Here is a 15,316-nt window from a genome sequence, read left to right as displayed (position 1 = left end):
TTACACACTCAGCGTTCCAGATTTTTGTGACTGTAGTTTTTGTGAGCTCGTACTCTCAGAGCTTGTTTATAGTAGCTGTGCTATTTGCCATGTTTTGAACAGTCAGCAACAATGAGAGGGTTTTTTTCATTCCCTCGCTAATTATTTAAACTAAACTCCTAAACTCTTGGTCATTTTTCTTGCAATTATTTTTCACCTAAATCTTCTAATCCTGAGCAGAGATTTAAAAGCCAACTAATCAGAGAACAACTGATCTTGTCTCTCTTATCTTCTTCGTCTGTCTGTCTGTCTGTCTTGTGTATTGAGTCCCTTGCTCTCTAATCCTGACGTTCGTACTTTTCTGCACTTTGCAGAAAACAGCCAAGACGGAGGAATTCATGCCGACTTAATATATGACAGACCGTATGACTATAGCTCGGCGCCTGAAATCGTGACGATAGACCATAATGCCAAGTATGAGTTCTCAACCTTAGAAAGGGGGGTTCTGCAAGGGTATCCATTGAGGGAACAACAGGAAGATAAAATGCAGTATTTGCAGGTATATTTTTTTATTGATTTTCTTCATTTCTTTTACTTGATCGGTTGAATTATTTCTAAATGACAATTCATTGCTAATGTGCATGACCAAACGGCCTATACAGCATCTTGCCTGAAATTTTCTGAAATATTTTGTAACAGTATCCCTCCAAAATGTGTTAAACACAATTTTTTTCCCTTTCTCACAAAAATTCACTCTGGCTGACTAATGTTTGGTAAATATGACCATCAGCAGTCTCATTAACACACAAGATGTGCTTCATAGTTAACAAGTACTGTTTTGCTCTGGACCTACAAGTCGATTTAATACATTCTTATCTTATAAGAGGGTAAGAGCTCAGTACGAGACTTACCTTCTACATTTCAGGAATCCCTCGAGGATTTCAGGGAAGTACCTTAAACACCTGCTCATATTCTACCCAAAAGCATTGTGTCCATTGGATCCGGCATCCATCCCATTCAGACGCAGTGAAACAGTGAAATGCTCATTTTCAGCTTGCATTAATGAAAAAGCCTGTTCTTACATGCAGTCTTTGAGGGTAATCCAACCGAACCTGCACCTCTGTTCTGATCCCAATCCCAATAGGAATCTGTAATCCTCATCCTCTGGTCCAGTGTGGATCAATGTGGCTCCTAATTGTTAAAATACAGTCGATTTTGGTCTTGAAGACTGCGGTCAGAACACATGAGTATAGAATGAAGTACAATGCATCTTAACACTGTGTCATCTTTGTATTAAACTTAAGATCTGTCAGTGGAGATCGAAGCCCAAAATTATCTCCACAACTCTCTACTAAAAATGAAAATCATTTTAATTGGTTCTGCACCCAAAATGTCCTGCTTTAGATCAGACATTTCAAAAAACCAGTGGACCCAAAGAGCCAAGGCTCTATTCAGTCCAACTTTTTAACAAGTCTTGAAACAGAGATGTATACAGTAGCTGTCACAAATCATCACTTCATCCATTGTTTTGTCGTAAACGACCTCTCACATCGCAGTGGATTCATTTGCCTGTGTCTGTGTGTGCAGTTTCAAGTGAACTGCATTTTTTTTTTTTTTTTTTTTTTTTTGTGGTATTTCGGCTGCAGGAAGACTTGAGTAAATGAAAAGTATTACATCTGCTGCTCCTGAAGGGTTTAAATCCCTCACAGTCTCGACTCCTCAAACCCTTTCAGGCCCTTATCAGTAAGCAGCACCTCCATCTGAGAACTGCTCCGGCACTTCTCACCTGGTTCAATAGCACAATGAAGGTTTCCTGGCTTTATGCTCTGTGTGTGTGAATGTGTGTGTGAGTGTGTGTGTGTGAATGTGTGTCTCTATCCATCCATCTGAGTCAGTCCTGCATCCTGTCATTCTCGTGCCTGTGCTGCCCTCTGCTGTTCTGCCTCTCCACCCTACAACACCCAACGCTACTGTATCGTCTGCTGTTTTATTCTCTCTGCATTCACTCGAAGCCACCACAGGGGGGCAGGCTGATATCAGCCTTGAGGTTCTTGACATCACCCTGACAAACCCTCTCTCTCTTGCTTAGTTGTCAGAGCAGAACCAAATGTGAGTATAACATGTAGGCAACTATCAGCCTTTGCAGTTTTCCATTTATAGTGGAGGTGGATACTGTTATCACCCTGCTAATGTATATTTAAATGATCATTTTGAAAAAAATAAAATAAACAGCTTGTGCTACATGAAGGATTTTACAAAAGCAGGTCAAGCAAAGGAAATTGTAATGATTGATTTTAGTGCTAAGATTCCTGCATGCAGTCTGTAGAGTCGATCTGAGGCAGTGTCATGATGCTCAGTCATGTGTTGTTGCTCTTGAACATGTGTTTTTCTGCACGTCCGAGCTGTCGAAACACTGAAGGCCGTGCTCTGTGTGTCTTGCGTCCAGGTGCCCCCTACAAGAAGATACTCCCACGACGAAACCGACATGTGGACCAGCGACCGGATCCCCTCATACCTGCACCGGTGGGGGTCCACCGAGGACATGATAGTGAGTGCCCACTACAGCTGCACCTTGCCGCGCCACGAGAGGCGCAGGAGCAGCCTGGTCTCCTACCACGAGGAGAGCCACCACCACCACCACCCGCACCGCAAGCGACGGCGCTCTGAGGACAGCATGCACTCCCTCAGGCATCTGCCGCGCGTGGTGTGCGGCGGGGAGCGCTACGAGGACGAGCTGCGCTGCTTCAGCCGCGACGAGGTGATCAACTTCATCGACGAGACGCCGCTGCCGAGCCCCAGGAAGAGCCCGCGGCGCACATCCACCATCTCACTCATCCCCAACGTGTACGAGCAGCACGCCGTCATCCTCCCTCACTTCCCGCTCACAGACTTCGAGCGCGAGCCTCAGGTGCTCCGGAGGCTCTCGGAACACAAACGGAGCAGCAGCAGGAGCAGCAGCAGGGGCAACTCGCCCGAAGGCTCGCCCAAGCCGGACAGACCCGCCGCGAAGAAGAGCCCCGGGGCCTGCGGCTCCGGGAAGGGCTGCCGGGACCGCCCCCGGGACGGCAGGCGGCACGGGGAAGGGGGCTCGCCCGGCCGCAGCCAGCAGACTCCGGGACACTCTGGGAGCAGGCCCAGGACAGGCGGGGGTGCCGGGGGCGCACAGTGGGGGCCGCAGCACCTGAGCAAGGCTGAGAGTAAAGGAAGCACAAACAGTTTTGTAAGCACCCCCTCAGCGTCGTCCTCGGGATACATCACCTTTCACTCCGATTCTGTGGGCTCCACCTCCTAAAAGCAGCACCCCCACATATTATTATTATTATTATTATTATTATTATTATTATTATTATTATTATTACGATTGAAGTTCTCGTCATGATGCAAACATGAGGCTGGTTACCGGGAACCTGGGACCTGGAACACGTCAGCCTTTTTATTACTCGTGCCACTAATCAGTTTTAATGCATCTGTTGTGTTTGAACGCCTCTTTGGACATATTTGATGAAATATTATCCACATATAAAAGCTGGTGAGAAGGTCGGGTGGGCTTGGTATTCAGCTTTCATGACATTATCCACTGCAGACACTTTTTTTCAGCGTTGACACAGATCAGTAGGTTTTACATGGTGTGACCATTCCTTTTTCTGGTTTTGAATAACGGCTTAAAGAATTACAGGTGTGGCGGGTTCTTCTCTGCCTTTGACCTTTTCTTCACTCTGTTTGGCCTGTATGGACCGAGTGTTTGGTTTGGTTTGAACACGAGCTTTATTGCCCTTGTATTTTGAGTTTAACTTTGACACATTCATTTCCATCGATTATATTATTCACAAGGCGTTACAGACATTTGGAGCACCTGTTGGATCAAATTCAGAGTTGTAATTCAAGCTTTTTGCATAGTTTTGCAGTTGCTGTGTGAGATATTGAACTATACCATGAAAAACCCCAAAGTCTCTAAAGAAAATGTGAAGTCATTTTATAAAGAGGACTGAAGATGTGTTGTATATAGAACGGATATTGGATTCATGGTTTTGATGTTTTCTGTTTAACGAAACTGTCGTACGATTATTATTATTATTACAATGTTTGTTTTATGTTTGGAAATCATGGCGTGTTACAGTTGCCCACTGCATATAAAGACAAAACCATCAGATCAACAGGAAACGGTGCTTTATCCTCGTCCGCTGAGAGTGTCAGCCTGAACTCCACCGTCACCGGTCGCGGTTCCTTGTTTGACCTCCTCAGCCATGAGTTTTAAAGTAACCAGACAGCACTCTGAAATTACATTGGAAAGAATCGTTTCAAAGAGGAAACTCATCAAATGCAGCATAAGTCCACAAAAGTGGACATCCGCAATGAAAGAACGAGATTTTACTGAATTTTCTCACATTTACATATTGATTAATAAAAACACTGCAGCATGGAAAACATTCTGGCATTCAGGTCACCTCAGACAAAAGCAGGAGTCTCCAGAACGCTGATATTCTAGATTTCAGAGTATCTCTATCGGGCATCAACATGATCTAATCTGACCTCATTTTGTAACCTCAGACTAAAACTCTTGAGGGAGTCTCAGACTGTGATAACGGATGAACTCTGTGGAAGTTTTCAGACTGTGACGTTTTCTTTTTTCTGATGTATCTAAGTGGAAACATTAAACATAATATTTTAAGGGTCCATAAAGATTCAGTTGGTGTGGATGTAAAACAAAACAAAAATGAGAACATTTCGATTCACTTCCACATAAACCCAGACAGCACTGTGCAGAAGTTTTAGTCTCCTGCAAAAAAATGAATGCTTGACAGGACTGTGAGAGAGTGGGAAGGAGTCCTGGAAGAGATGGTGTGGTTCCCTCAACCGTTTGGCTTTACCAGAAGATTTCATCCAGGATCTGTGCTCAGTTCTTCAGGATGATTTAAAGCAACTTTGTCTGAGAAAGTGTGCCACTTTTAAACTCCATAAAGATTCACTGAAACCTTCACACAGTGTTGAATTTGGGGAACAATAAACAGCTGAGGAACAGACAGGTGAGGTGACCCTGTGGTTATTATAGTCTCACGATCAAACTTGGATTTGCTGCATAAAATTCTGAATTCACTCCAGGATTTATTTCTTTTAACCAAAGTGACAATTATCCAACTAAAAGCAGAGAATCTCTGACTTCACACAGACATTTACTACTAACATGAATGTATCTGCACAAATCAACTGCAAGTTGTCAGAGAAATCAGAGCAGAAGGAGAACATCCGACATCCGAGATGGAACTTTCCCTTTGGACAGCCTTATTAATTTGTGAAACTTTTTTGGTTGCCGTTTCCGTTTCCATCCAAGTACTGATGTTGCACGTGTTTCACATCTATGTTTTGAATCATCAGCTGTAATTTCAATGTTTCTTTTCACTTCCAAGTATTAGAGTAGCTCACCGCAGCCGGTTAAGTCTGCTGAAATGTGGCTTTATTTGGAAACACAACGCCACGCCGTCCCCCTGTCTGACTTTGCTCTGTCATGAACCTGTTTGCATTCTGTTGTGTTTACAATATCAGTCTATAATTTTGTAACATATTGAAAGATTTATGGCTCAAATATGAATGATGTTAATTGTTAACTGATTTTTCTCGTTCAGATGATGACTTTGTTAAGAATATTTGACTGATTAAATTCACAAGATGATGCCTCTGTGTGTTTTTAGACATTTGCTGCAGTGTGGTGTGTATATCCTGTCGGGGTTATTCCTCTTTTTTCCATTAGATTGATCATTTCAGAGAGCACTGAGGTGCTTGACATGGAGCTCGGCAAAGAACTTTTGGCATTTTGTAATTGAAAAGCTGATGCAAAAGTTAGTGGTAAATTTAATGAGTGGTTAATTTTACTGCTGCTTTTCAAAGGAATCCAACATATTGACCATGCCGCATGAATTTTCTGTGTGATGGCAGCAGTTATTCAATCCAAATGCTTTATTAGATAATCTTTCAAATTAATTGTTGGTGTGCTTTAGTTTTTTCCAGTAGTCAGTGAATTTATGAAACTGAAACTTTGTATTCATAAAAGAATACTTTATGTTTTATGGTCATGAACAGTATTATTTCCTTAATATCTTGATAACAACTTAATGAAGTTTAATGCAGGAACCAACACATCATTTGAGAATTTGAGGGAATGTATGCATCTGTTAGGCTATTCTGATTGATCCACCTTAGGGTGCTTTTTTAAATTAATCTTAAGACCCATTTTTTTCCCTTTGCTTTATTTGTTTCCATTTTATTGCATCTTATTGTTTCTTTTCAATCGTATTTTGTTGCCTTTCACTGATTGCATCTCAAGTTATTGAGTTTTTATGTCTATCTATGTACAGCTCTTTAGTTCAGCTATGGTTGTTTTTAACATGCTCGAAGTAAATTTGAGCTGATGTGAGCTGAGTTGTTGGGGCATACACACTCTAAAAAGTAACTAAGAGAAGCTTCTAACACCGCTTGATTTAATACATGGATCCAAATAAAAAATTGTAATTAGTTGATTTTGATAAACTTTCTAAGTTTCCAACTTATTTTTTCAAGTTATGAATAAATAAAAATGTTCCTAATTACATCAACTTAATTTTGTTGCGATTTGAACTCAAAATTCATTGTTGATGGGTTTAAAACAAAATTCAAGTTGTTATAACTTAACAAACTTGGCTGAATAATTTAATTTTGTCAACGTTGACTTCACAATTTTAAGTTCCCTCTCGCCACACACCATGCCTGGACAAGTTCGACAGTGGTTTAGCAGGATGAAAAACCTTGATACAAGCAACATTTCATGGCGAGTAAAATTTATTTCTAATAGTTCTAGTGGGTTAAGGACACCACATCGGCATGGTTGGTGTTGGTCACAGCATAAAGGGAGCAGGCTCTTTGAAGAATTTAACAGTGATGATGGTAGTGTCGCAATGAATCATGGGAGTTTGGGATGCGATATTCAAGATTTAAACATTGATTTCATGATTTATTTCAATGTTCTGATGTTAATAGTGTTATTGGTAGTTGTGTTTGATTGTGTTCTTGTTATTCAGTTAATCTAAATAGTTTAGTTAATTTTCGTGTCAAACCTGGGATGAGAAGTATTGAGCATTTAATCTGCTCCTGCTACTACTTTGAAACTTATAGAGTTCAACAGAACAGTTCTCATTTGCCTCTGGGGTTAATTGAAGGCCTGTGTCTGCCTGTACAGAATCAGTCCACATGGGCTATGATAGTATTGTATTCCCAAATAATCACGATATTAAGGTTCAACAAAAACTGTCCATTTTAACTACTTAAAAGTGGGCAGCCAATTTATTTGAATAATCAACATAAAAATCTTGCATTTGTTAAGTAAGCAGTACTTCAAATGATCTTTGACTGATGACAAAAAAATGAATTCACCCAAAGCAATATAGTTTGTTGGTTCAATAATTTGTAATGAGGTTGCCATAACTTAAAAAGACTAATGCAAACTGTTGCGTTGATTTTTTTTTTTTTTGTTTTTTTTTTTTGTTGAGTCTAGACATTTCTTTTTAGAGTGCAGGAGCCAAACCCAGCTGCTAGGAAGCAGGAGAGATCAGCAGCCCATCAAAGAGAGACAGACAATCACACCTTGATTTAGAGACATCAGTTCACTTAAAACGGCACAGAAAAGCCTCTAAGGTGGCATTTTAGGACTGTAAAAATCAATTGTCCATCAGTCTTCATATGGATGCTTTATGCTTTATCACTACTGATAAGGCATTATCTTGATTTATATTCATTGATGTATTTATTGCATTAAAGACTCCAGGGCAAACTCCAACAAAAAAGAGCTCAGAATCTACTGTTCAAACAAAGTGCTCCTGGTGTTTCACTTTTCTTGGAAGACTGTTTTTACGCCTAATTCTTCCATCAAGTGCGTCAGTGAGACTCATTTACGAGCAGAAAAAGCAGAAAAGAGCGTCTGCAGCGCACTTCATCCACGTCTGCTCTCTTAGGATCGCCTGACTGACTCCAGTCTGATGCTAATTGCTCCACTTCTCTGCCCTCCTCCCCCCGGCTCTCGGCTCCAGTGTGCGCCGCTATTATTAAGAAAAAATAAAACCCACTGAGACAATGTTGAGAAGAGTTCATAGAAGTTCTTAGAGAAAGGCTGAGGGCATTCAGTCTGAATGTCACGTGGCATTTTTTCTTTATTGCATTAAACAAACTTTGGCCTCTGCAGCTCTCATTAAAAGAGTGGCTTTGACATTGGAGGGAGGGAATATTGGGAGGATTTATGGGTTTGTGCGCTGCTGATCCGGCCAAACAACCAGGAGGAATACTTCAGAGAGTAATACGGGATTTTAGGAGTTTAGGAGCCCGGAAAAAACTAAACAAAAACAAAAACAAAAAACGAACCAAGCATCAGTATTTTGTTTTCCTCACTAGAGAAACCCTCCCATACGACAGACTGCGGTGTCCTTTCAGCCGCGCGCCTTCTGAATGAGCTGTGGGCGTTTCAGCGATTCTCCTCGCTGCAAGGTGCCATCCTCTCCCCGGCTGCTCCCCAACACACACTTTATGACACAACTGCCACAGCAGCGGAAGAAAACCGGGGGACATTTTCACTGTGCACGGGGGGCTGACTGGCAGAGTTGTCGTGCGCAACGAGACCAAATACCGAAACCTAATGTTGTCCCCTGCAGGTTGGAACCAAAAACACTGTAAAGCAATCACATTGTTTGTACTACTACTATATACCTAGGGGGAAACTACAGTTTTTGAAATAGTGAACTCACAATATACCTTTTATCAGAGGCATAAATGTTACTCTGATCCACAAACTTGGAATCGCATTTTATTTATTTATTTATTTATTTATTTATTTATTTATTTATTTATTTATAAGTTAACATCTTTGTCCAGGTCGCAGTGACTCCGTGACAGACAGAGCACGGCGTGTAATCAGCAGCCTGCAGCAGAAAATTGTTGAGTTGTCAGACAAGCGCGTGACTTGCAGGACACCGCTTCGGTACTTATAGGCGTGAAACTTGAGAAGAAAGAGAGAAATGAGACAACCGACGCAGATTTTCCACTAACGCTGCAGTGGAGAAAGTGGAGTTGCGTTTATGATTGTCTTAATGAACTTTTACAAAAGTCTGACGTGATAATTCATCATGTGACTTAAATCATTTTAACAGCAGCGGCAACAAAAAATAAGCCATTGCTGCTTGAGACCGTCATGAAAAGTTTAGTATTTTCCCCTCTCTTTTATTAATGTATCGCTATAAATTAAAATTTTTAAAGCGATATTGTAATCAATAATGTACTATTAATATGTACTATACAATAATACTCAATAATGTGATAATGGTGAATAACAAAATACCTGCCAATATTTTGACCTTTTCCAATGTCCAACTTAGTGTAATAAGATATTAGATTTTTGTCAAAATATTTTTGCCTTTTAAGTAAGTTATAAGTAAGTTATTACATGATTGAAGTAGCATTAAAACATGTAACTGAAGCTTACAATTTAATGATACATCAATTAGCCAAATTCTGCAGCTTTTATGTAGTTTGCTCATCAAATATAGACATAGTTGAGGAGATCGTTATCATTTTCGTTCTTTCAAGATACACAACGCGCAACTCTCTCTCTGAAAGGTTTAGACCATCTGGTTCAGGTCAGTGAAAAAATAAAAACCTTTAAATAACAACAGCTTCAAATGTTTTTGCAGTTGATGGTTTAATAATCTGCGTTTCTTTTAAAACATTCCACAAACTGAAAAAGTTGATGGCTAAGAGAAACAATCAACAACACCATAACATATAACTGACTTTTTAAGAGTTTTCACTTAGAGAAAAAACTAAAAACTACATTATACAATTGACTATTTTGCATCCAAAGATATAGCATTGACTTTCTGATATATTTGCTAAATCAGAAAGCTCTGTATCCATCACAGTGTTTGTGTTGGAAAATACCTAGTTGCTCCAGGAAAAGGATTTCAGCAACTTTCAGCTTTCACAATGTGGTGTTGATACCTATTCTACTTTGCTGGTGTTATATCTTTTCTTTTAAAACTGCATCATTGACCTTTCAGCCAGCGTCCCTGTAAACGATTTTCACTATTACATATTGATTAAATCTTTCAGGCAACATTTTCTTTGTAATTTTTACACTTAACAAGATCATGGTGTGGGCCAGATCTTCATGTGGGCCTATGCTGCATGTTTGACCCACATATTTAACAAAACAAAAAAAAAAAGAAAAAAAAAAACTTTCCATGGGATTATCAGGCTATAGTTTACTAGAAATTGACATGAAAACACAATCTTTCTTTACTTTTATTGAGAAAATAATACATTTTCAATGTAAACTATAAGACATATTCTTATGTTTCTATGAGGCAAATATATACAATCAACAATGAAGTGACACCAGCTCTACCAAGGCCTCCACACGCTCTGCGGAGTATTTACAGCTTCATGTCTGTGGCTGTGAAAGTCAAAGTTTTTCGGACTGGAGTTCTTCTCAGTGGTGTTTCCTGCAGGTGCCGAGCTGAGTCCAGTCTGTACGGCTCCAGATGGCTGGCATGTGTCTTCTCTCCGTAGTAAAACAGGTGTGGATGTATTTTGGAGCTTCGGAGGAGCGGACTGGGGCGTGTTTCCGTCCTTGAGCCGGTCTGTGGATGAGGGGAGCCGCTGCGCCTCGGCCGGCGCCTCCTCCCGGTCCCGGCCGCTGTCCATGGTGCTGAAGGCGGCGGCTCTCCTCCGAGAGCGGCACAGTCTGCTGGAGAGCTGCGACAGCATCCAGTGATCGCTCCCGGTCAGGCCTTCTGCCGTCAGCAGGTACTGGTTGACGTTTGCAAGGCAGCTGCGGAAACCGGTGTTGTAATCAGAAAAGTCGGATGCTGCCGCGGTGACTGGAAGAAACGGAAAGACGCACCAGGGTTAGAAACGCACGCCTATGGTTGTTCGTAACAATCTCTTGCATCATCAACAAAACTGAATTTGAGCCATTTAAAGACATTTTCTCCTAAAGATGTCACTCACAGCTTTGGATCTTTTGGATGTTCCTTAGATGTTTCACGGTGAGCTCCAAGATGTCTGCTTTTTCCAGTTTGCGCTTCCGAATCTAAGCGGGGAAAAACGCAACATTCAGTCATCTCCAGTCAAGTGCTTTGACTGAAAAGGCTCATTAGAAGTAAAGAACCACTATTTAAGAACCAAGCATGGCGTCTGCACACTCACACTGGTGCTGTAGTAGCTCTCCAGAAGAGACTTCAGTTGGTCCAAACACTGATTTATTCGAGCTCTTCTCTTCTTTTCCATGACAGGTTTGGATACCTGCAAAAGGAGAGCAAACTCAGTGCTGCGAACAACACTGATTATACTGATATTTCCCACTCTTTATATTCAGTCATTCTGGAAAGAACTTTTAAACACACCTTGTTTCCTGGTCTGGATTTTTCAGCGCAGTCCGATGTGGCCACCATTCTCTATCTGTTCCCTCGTAATGATTCTCCCTCTGTCTTTGACCCACGGAGTGGTGCACTGGATCCTGAGAGGGTTTATATGGAGATACCTACTTAACATCTCAATGCCACCAGTCCCGCCTGTCTCTCGCGCTCAAATGAGCAACGGCGGGCGTCTTTTGTCAACCAAGGAGCTCAACTCATCACACTTTTCAAAACATATATTTTTTCATACTCAGATGATTGAGGATTTCTCTCTTTTTTGTATATTTTTAATACAAATCGGATGATTCCGCAATGATGTCTGCACAGCTTTATTTTTTCATCCTGTATCACAAACTTCATAACAATGCGCAGACCTTCGCAGGAAAAGTCAGACACAAATCTGCCGCTTTGTTCCATAACAAAATCAAAACATTAAATGTTTTTTGCACTGCAAAAAAAAAAAAAAAAAAAAAAAAAACCCTCCTATATGCAATATGATGAGCAGCGTAACGGGCAGGCCTGCAGCCATGGGGAAGATGCCCAACACTCAACGTGTGTGGTGAAACTAAAAAGGAGCATAGAAACGATAAACATTGTTGCAATGGTTGTGCACGGTGCACGCTGTGGGGACCATTGACTCCTGTATTCATTCTTTCACATGTGAGTTTCACGCCACCAGGTCGAAGGCAGCACCGTGGTAATTCTCTTCATGTTCCCACAGTATTTCGATTTTCTGGTGGTCGCTGACAGTAAAACGTTTGCACCTGCAAATCTTATTACAGCAGCCAAACTATTTACAATCTGTGTTTTAGGCAAACGCTGCAGCTACGCTTTGTGTGAACATTTAACCACGACACACATCTGGAGTAAAAGTGTAGGAGATTTGGAATACCTTTAAGACGCTTTTACAATTTTAAGTTTCTTTGGCCTTTGTGCGTCACCACTTTTTGTCTTCATACCAGGCTCAGAGAGGCACCGAGGAGAATCGCGGGCCGCCCCTTGTCCTTGGTCCCTCGCCTCCCGATTCTCCACACTGCTTCCTGAAAAGGGCCGAGGCTTGGGAAAAGTCAAACCGGCTGAAACAATGTGTTGACTATAGGCTCGGCGCAGCCCAATGCGCATCTTGCGCTCACATATAGACACCCTGAAAATCAGAGGTGGAAAGACCCTAAAAGTGAACTCGAGTAACATTTTGCTTCTACGAGTAAAACTAATGTTTTTAAAATATTACTCAAGTAAAAGCTGTACTCCAGTATTACTACTCATGCAGGGAATAATCTTTTTCACTTCCATTGCTACATTTCATTTCTTTTTTGAAGAATTGTGTTAAAAGATTTTCCCAGACAAACTATTACATGAAAAAATAGATACAATCAATGATATTTTTAAATGAAAAATTAACTGATTGGCTAAACAGAACAAATGCTTTGAATTAATTGTAGAAGTACAGGGGAAGAACCTGCGGTTCTGAAAGTAGTTTTCAGGATTATATACTGTGCTTTAGAATCAGTTGAACAAACTGTTGAAATTGGTCAAGGTCCAGATAGATATAGCTAGCTCGATAGATAGATGGATAGATGGATGATGGATGGATGGATCCGTATTTCACCCTGTACACAGAGCCGTGATGAACTGACTGCTGGCCCGCAGAGGAGGAGCATATTTGTATTCACTCTGAGGAGAAGCACCATGAAAAGAGGCCAATTTATAGTAATGTGCCTTTGATCCTTTGGCCTGCTTGTGACCACAGTGGACATAAAAAAAAGTCTCCCTCCTCTTCTAAAGACAAATTGCAGATCATCTTCTCTTCACTCTGTTTTAAGATAAAGTCCACAATCCAGTTTCATGTAAATGTATTTGAAAAACAAAAAAAGTAAAACAAACATCAGGGTTTGATGTGTCAGTGGTGCTGTTATCACAAAGTGGTCACGATTTGGATGTGAAAACCCGTATGAATGATGATTTTGGGTGAATTTTAAGACATTGCAGTTGCAACTCAATATTCAGTGTAATGTGCAAGTTCTGTTTTTTTCTATCTTTTTTTTACATTTAACGTTGTGTATGTATTGTGAAGTGGCATCTCCATAACCTCACATACTGTCATTTCTGTTGTTGTTGGTCAGTAGCTGAGATGTATTATGGTTGTATTATTGCACCAGGATGAAGACAATGCTGTAAGCAGTCACAAAATCAGAAGACTGCATCCGTTGGCTTTTCATAAAACTGCGGCTTAAATCTCAATTTAAAAATTTAAATTTGCTCATTTTCTGTTGCGGTTAAATATATGGTTTGGGGCATGTTTTCCAAAAGAAATGCGCAATAATAATTGCGCTTAAATTGCACGGATAGGGAACTAAGTTGTTTGGAAATATGCTTTTTCAAGATAAATATATCAATCAGGGGCAGTAAGTGGAGGAAAGAGATCCAGATGATTGATAGATTGGTCTCGCAAAAGTCAGGGGAGTTCAAAGAGAAGCACGGGGGATGTGTCAGGGAACAATAATTGTTCTAATACCGATAAATTGCATAAGGTGAAGCATTTAATCGGTATGAAAATTGGCGGAGATGCTGTGCGCCTTGAGGGCTTTTTGGAGTCCTTTGTCCCTTCTGGACGCCACATTATCTGCACTTTCACGCCTGGTTGTAACACAAGACCGTGGAAAGGCTGATTTCAGCGTGGAGCCACAACAGTCGCCTGTCTTGTTCCTCTGCGCCACAGAGGAGACATTTCACCGCTGATTACTCGGTATAATTCCAATTAGTGTTGGCTCTTCACGTCGGGATCAAAAGAACAAGAAGGCAGATTTGCTATGATAAAAGAAAGGGGTGTGTAGATTTATTAACATGGCTTCATGTCTGCAGTGAAGGAATGCAGCCAGACACTTTCTGTTTCCCTCTATTCCCACCGCACTCCTCTCATAAGTCGCATTGCCATCATAAGTCTAACAACAGCACAGCAAGAACCAAGTGTACTAAATGGGTCTAATAATGCAAGTGCCGTTAAAAGACAAGTTAAGTGTATGTTTATAAAAGGGATCTGGCTTTGGCTTCACTTTCACTTTTCAGCACCCTGTCATTCATTAACCCCACTGGAGCTTTGTCATGGATTCCCGCCGGAGGAGACCTGACAATGCTGCTGTAATAATTAGACTACGAGGGGAACTTGTTAACAACAATTAGTGAAGCAATTACGCAATTACTGCAATAAACCATTTTATTCCGAGAGACAAAGTGACGCATTTGCAAGCCAATGGGTGAGCTGTACACCTGACGGGAGAGAACTGCACGAAAGCTGACTTTCAGGAGAATTTAAAGACATTACACATCCACAATATATTTTAAATAATCATCCCACTATTATTCATATACCAAACAATAGTTTTCTATATGATTATTATCATTATTATTGTTGTTATTATTATTATTATTATTATTATTATTATTATTGTTGTTGTTGTTGTTGTTGTTGTTGTGTTATCATTTTATAGTCTTACACTTGGATGCAGTTTGCGCATCGTGTCAGTCGGTTGATATTTCGTCCGCGTGCCTCTGCACAGCCTGGTTAAGATATGCAAACCTTGGTCCATAATTTGGCTCACCGTGAGCGCAACAAATCGATGTACCGCCTTCCATTCACATGGCCCCGGGGCCGCAGTGAAGACACATCCATGCGCATTGTGCAGTGGACAAGGCCACAGTCAAACAGCAGCAGGTACACGGGCAGGTGCACTGGAAAAAAAAATATTACAAATATCGACAGGATTTTGTGAAAAGCCACGCGACAGGCCCATTGGCGAAGCTCTGATCAAACATCAAATAGAAATGGCATCATGAATTTCTATAGACTGGCCCACGGGTTATTTAAAGTCTTCTTACTTTGGTTTGGGGACACAATGGCCGCTGTTTGG

General features: G+C 41.0%; 2 protein-coding genes across 4 annotated transcripts in view; one reads left to right on the top strand and one right to left on the bottom strand.

The window, feature by feature from the left end:
* The window catches only part of gpr153 (G protein-coupled receptor 153), a 40,120-nt gene extending 34,473 nt beyond the window's left edge, over nt 1–5,647 (top strand). For 2 of the 3 annotated variants that reach the window (XM_030118601.1, XM_030118600.1), the window contains 2 exons: nt 2,069–2,088; nt 2,426–5,647. In XM_030118601.1, coding sequence (XP_029974461.1) covers nt 2,069–2,088; nt 2,426–3,271 — 866 coding nt within the window. In that variant the 3' untranslated portion in view covers nt 3,272–5,647. Of the gene's footprint in view, nt 1–353; nt 539–2,068; nt 2,089–2,425 lie in introns of all 3 variants that reach the window. The other variant, XM_030118599.1, reaches the window with a different exon arrangement.
* A 4,745-nt stretch (nt 5,648–10,392) lies between these two features.
* On the bottom strand, nt 10,393–11,444 carry her3 (hairy-related 3). Its single transcript, XM_030119318.1, has 4 exons — nt 11,397–11,444; nt 11,200–11,295; nt 11,002–11,083; nt 10,393–10,871 (listed from the first exon to the last, which is right to left on the bottom strand). The coding sequence occupies exons 1-4, from the start codon at nt 11,442–11,444 to the stop codon at nt 10,393–10,395; spliced, it is 705 nt and encodes a 234-aa protein (XP_029975178.1).
* Nucleotides 11,445–15,316: the final 3,872 nt, after the last annotated feature.

Source organism: Salarias fasciatus, chromosome 20, assembly GCF_902148845.1.
Source record: "Salarias fasciatus chromosome 20, fSalaFa1.1, whole genome shotgun sequence".
Taxonomy (NCBI): Eukaryota; Metazoa; Chordata; class Actinopteri; order Blenniiformes; family Blenniidae; genus Salarias; species Salarias fasciatus.
The sequence above is the reverse complement of the archived record's forward strand: the minus strand, read 5'-3'. Positions and strand labels throughout refer to the sequence as shown.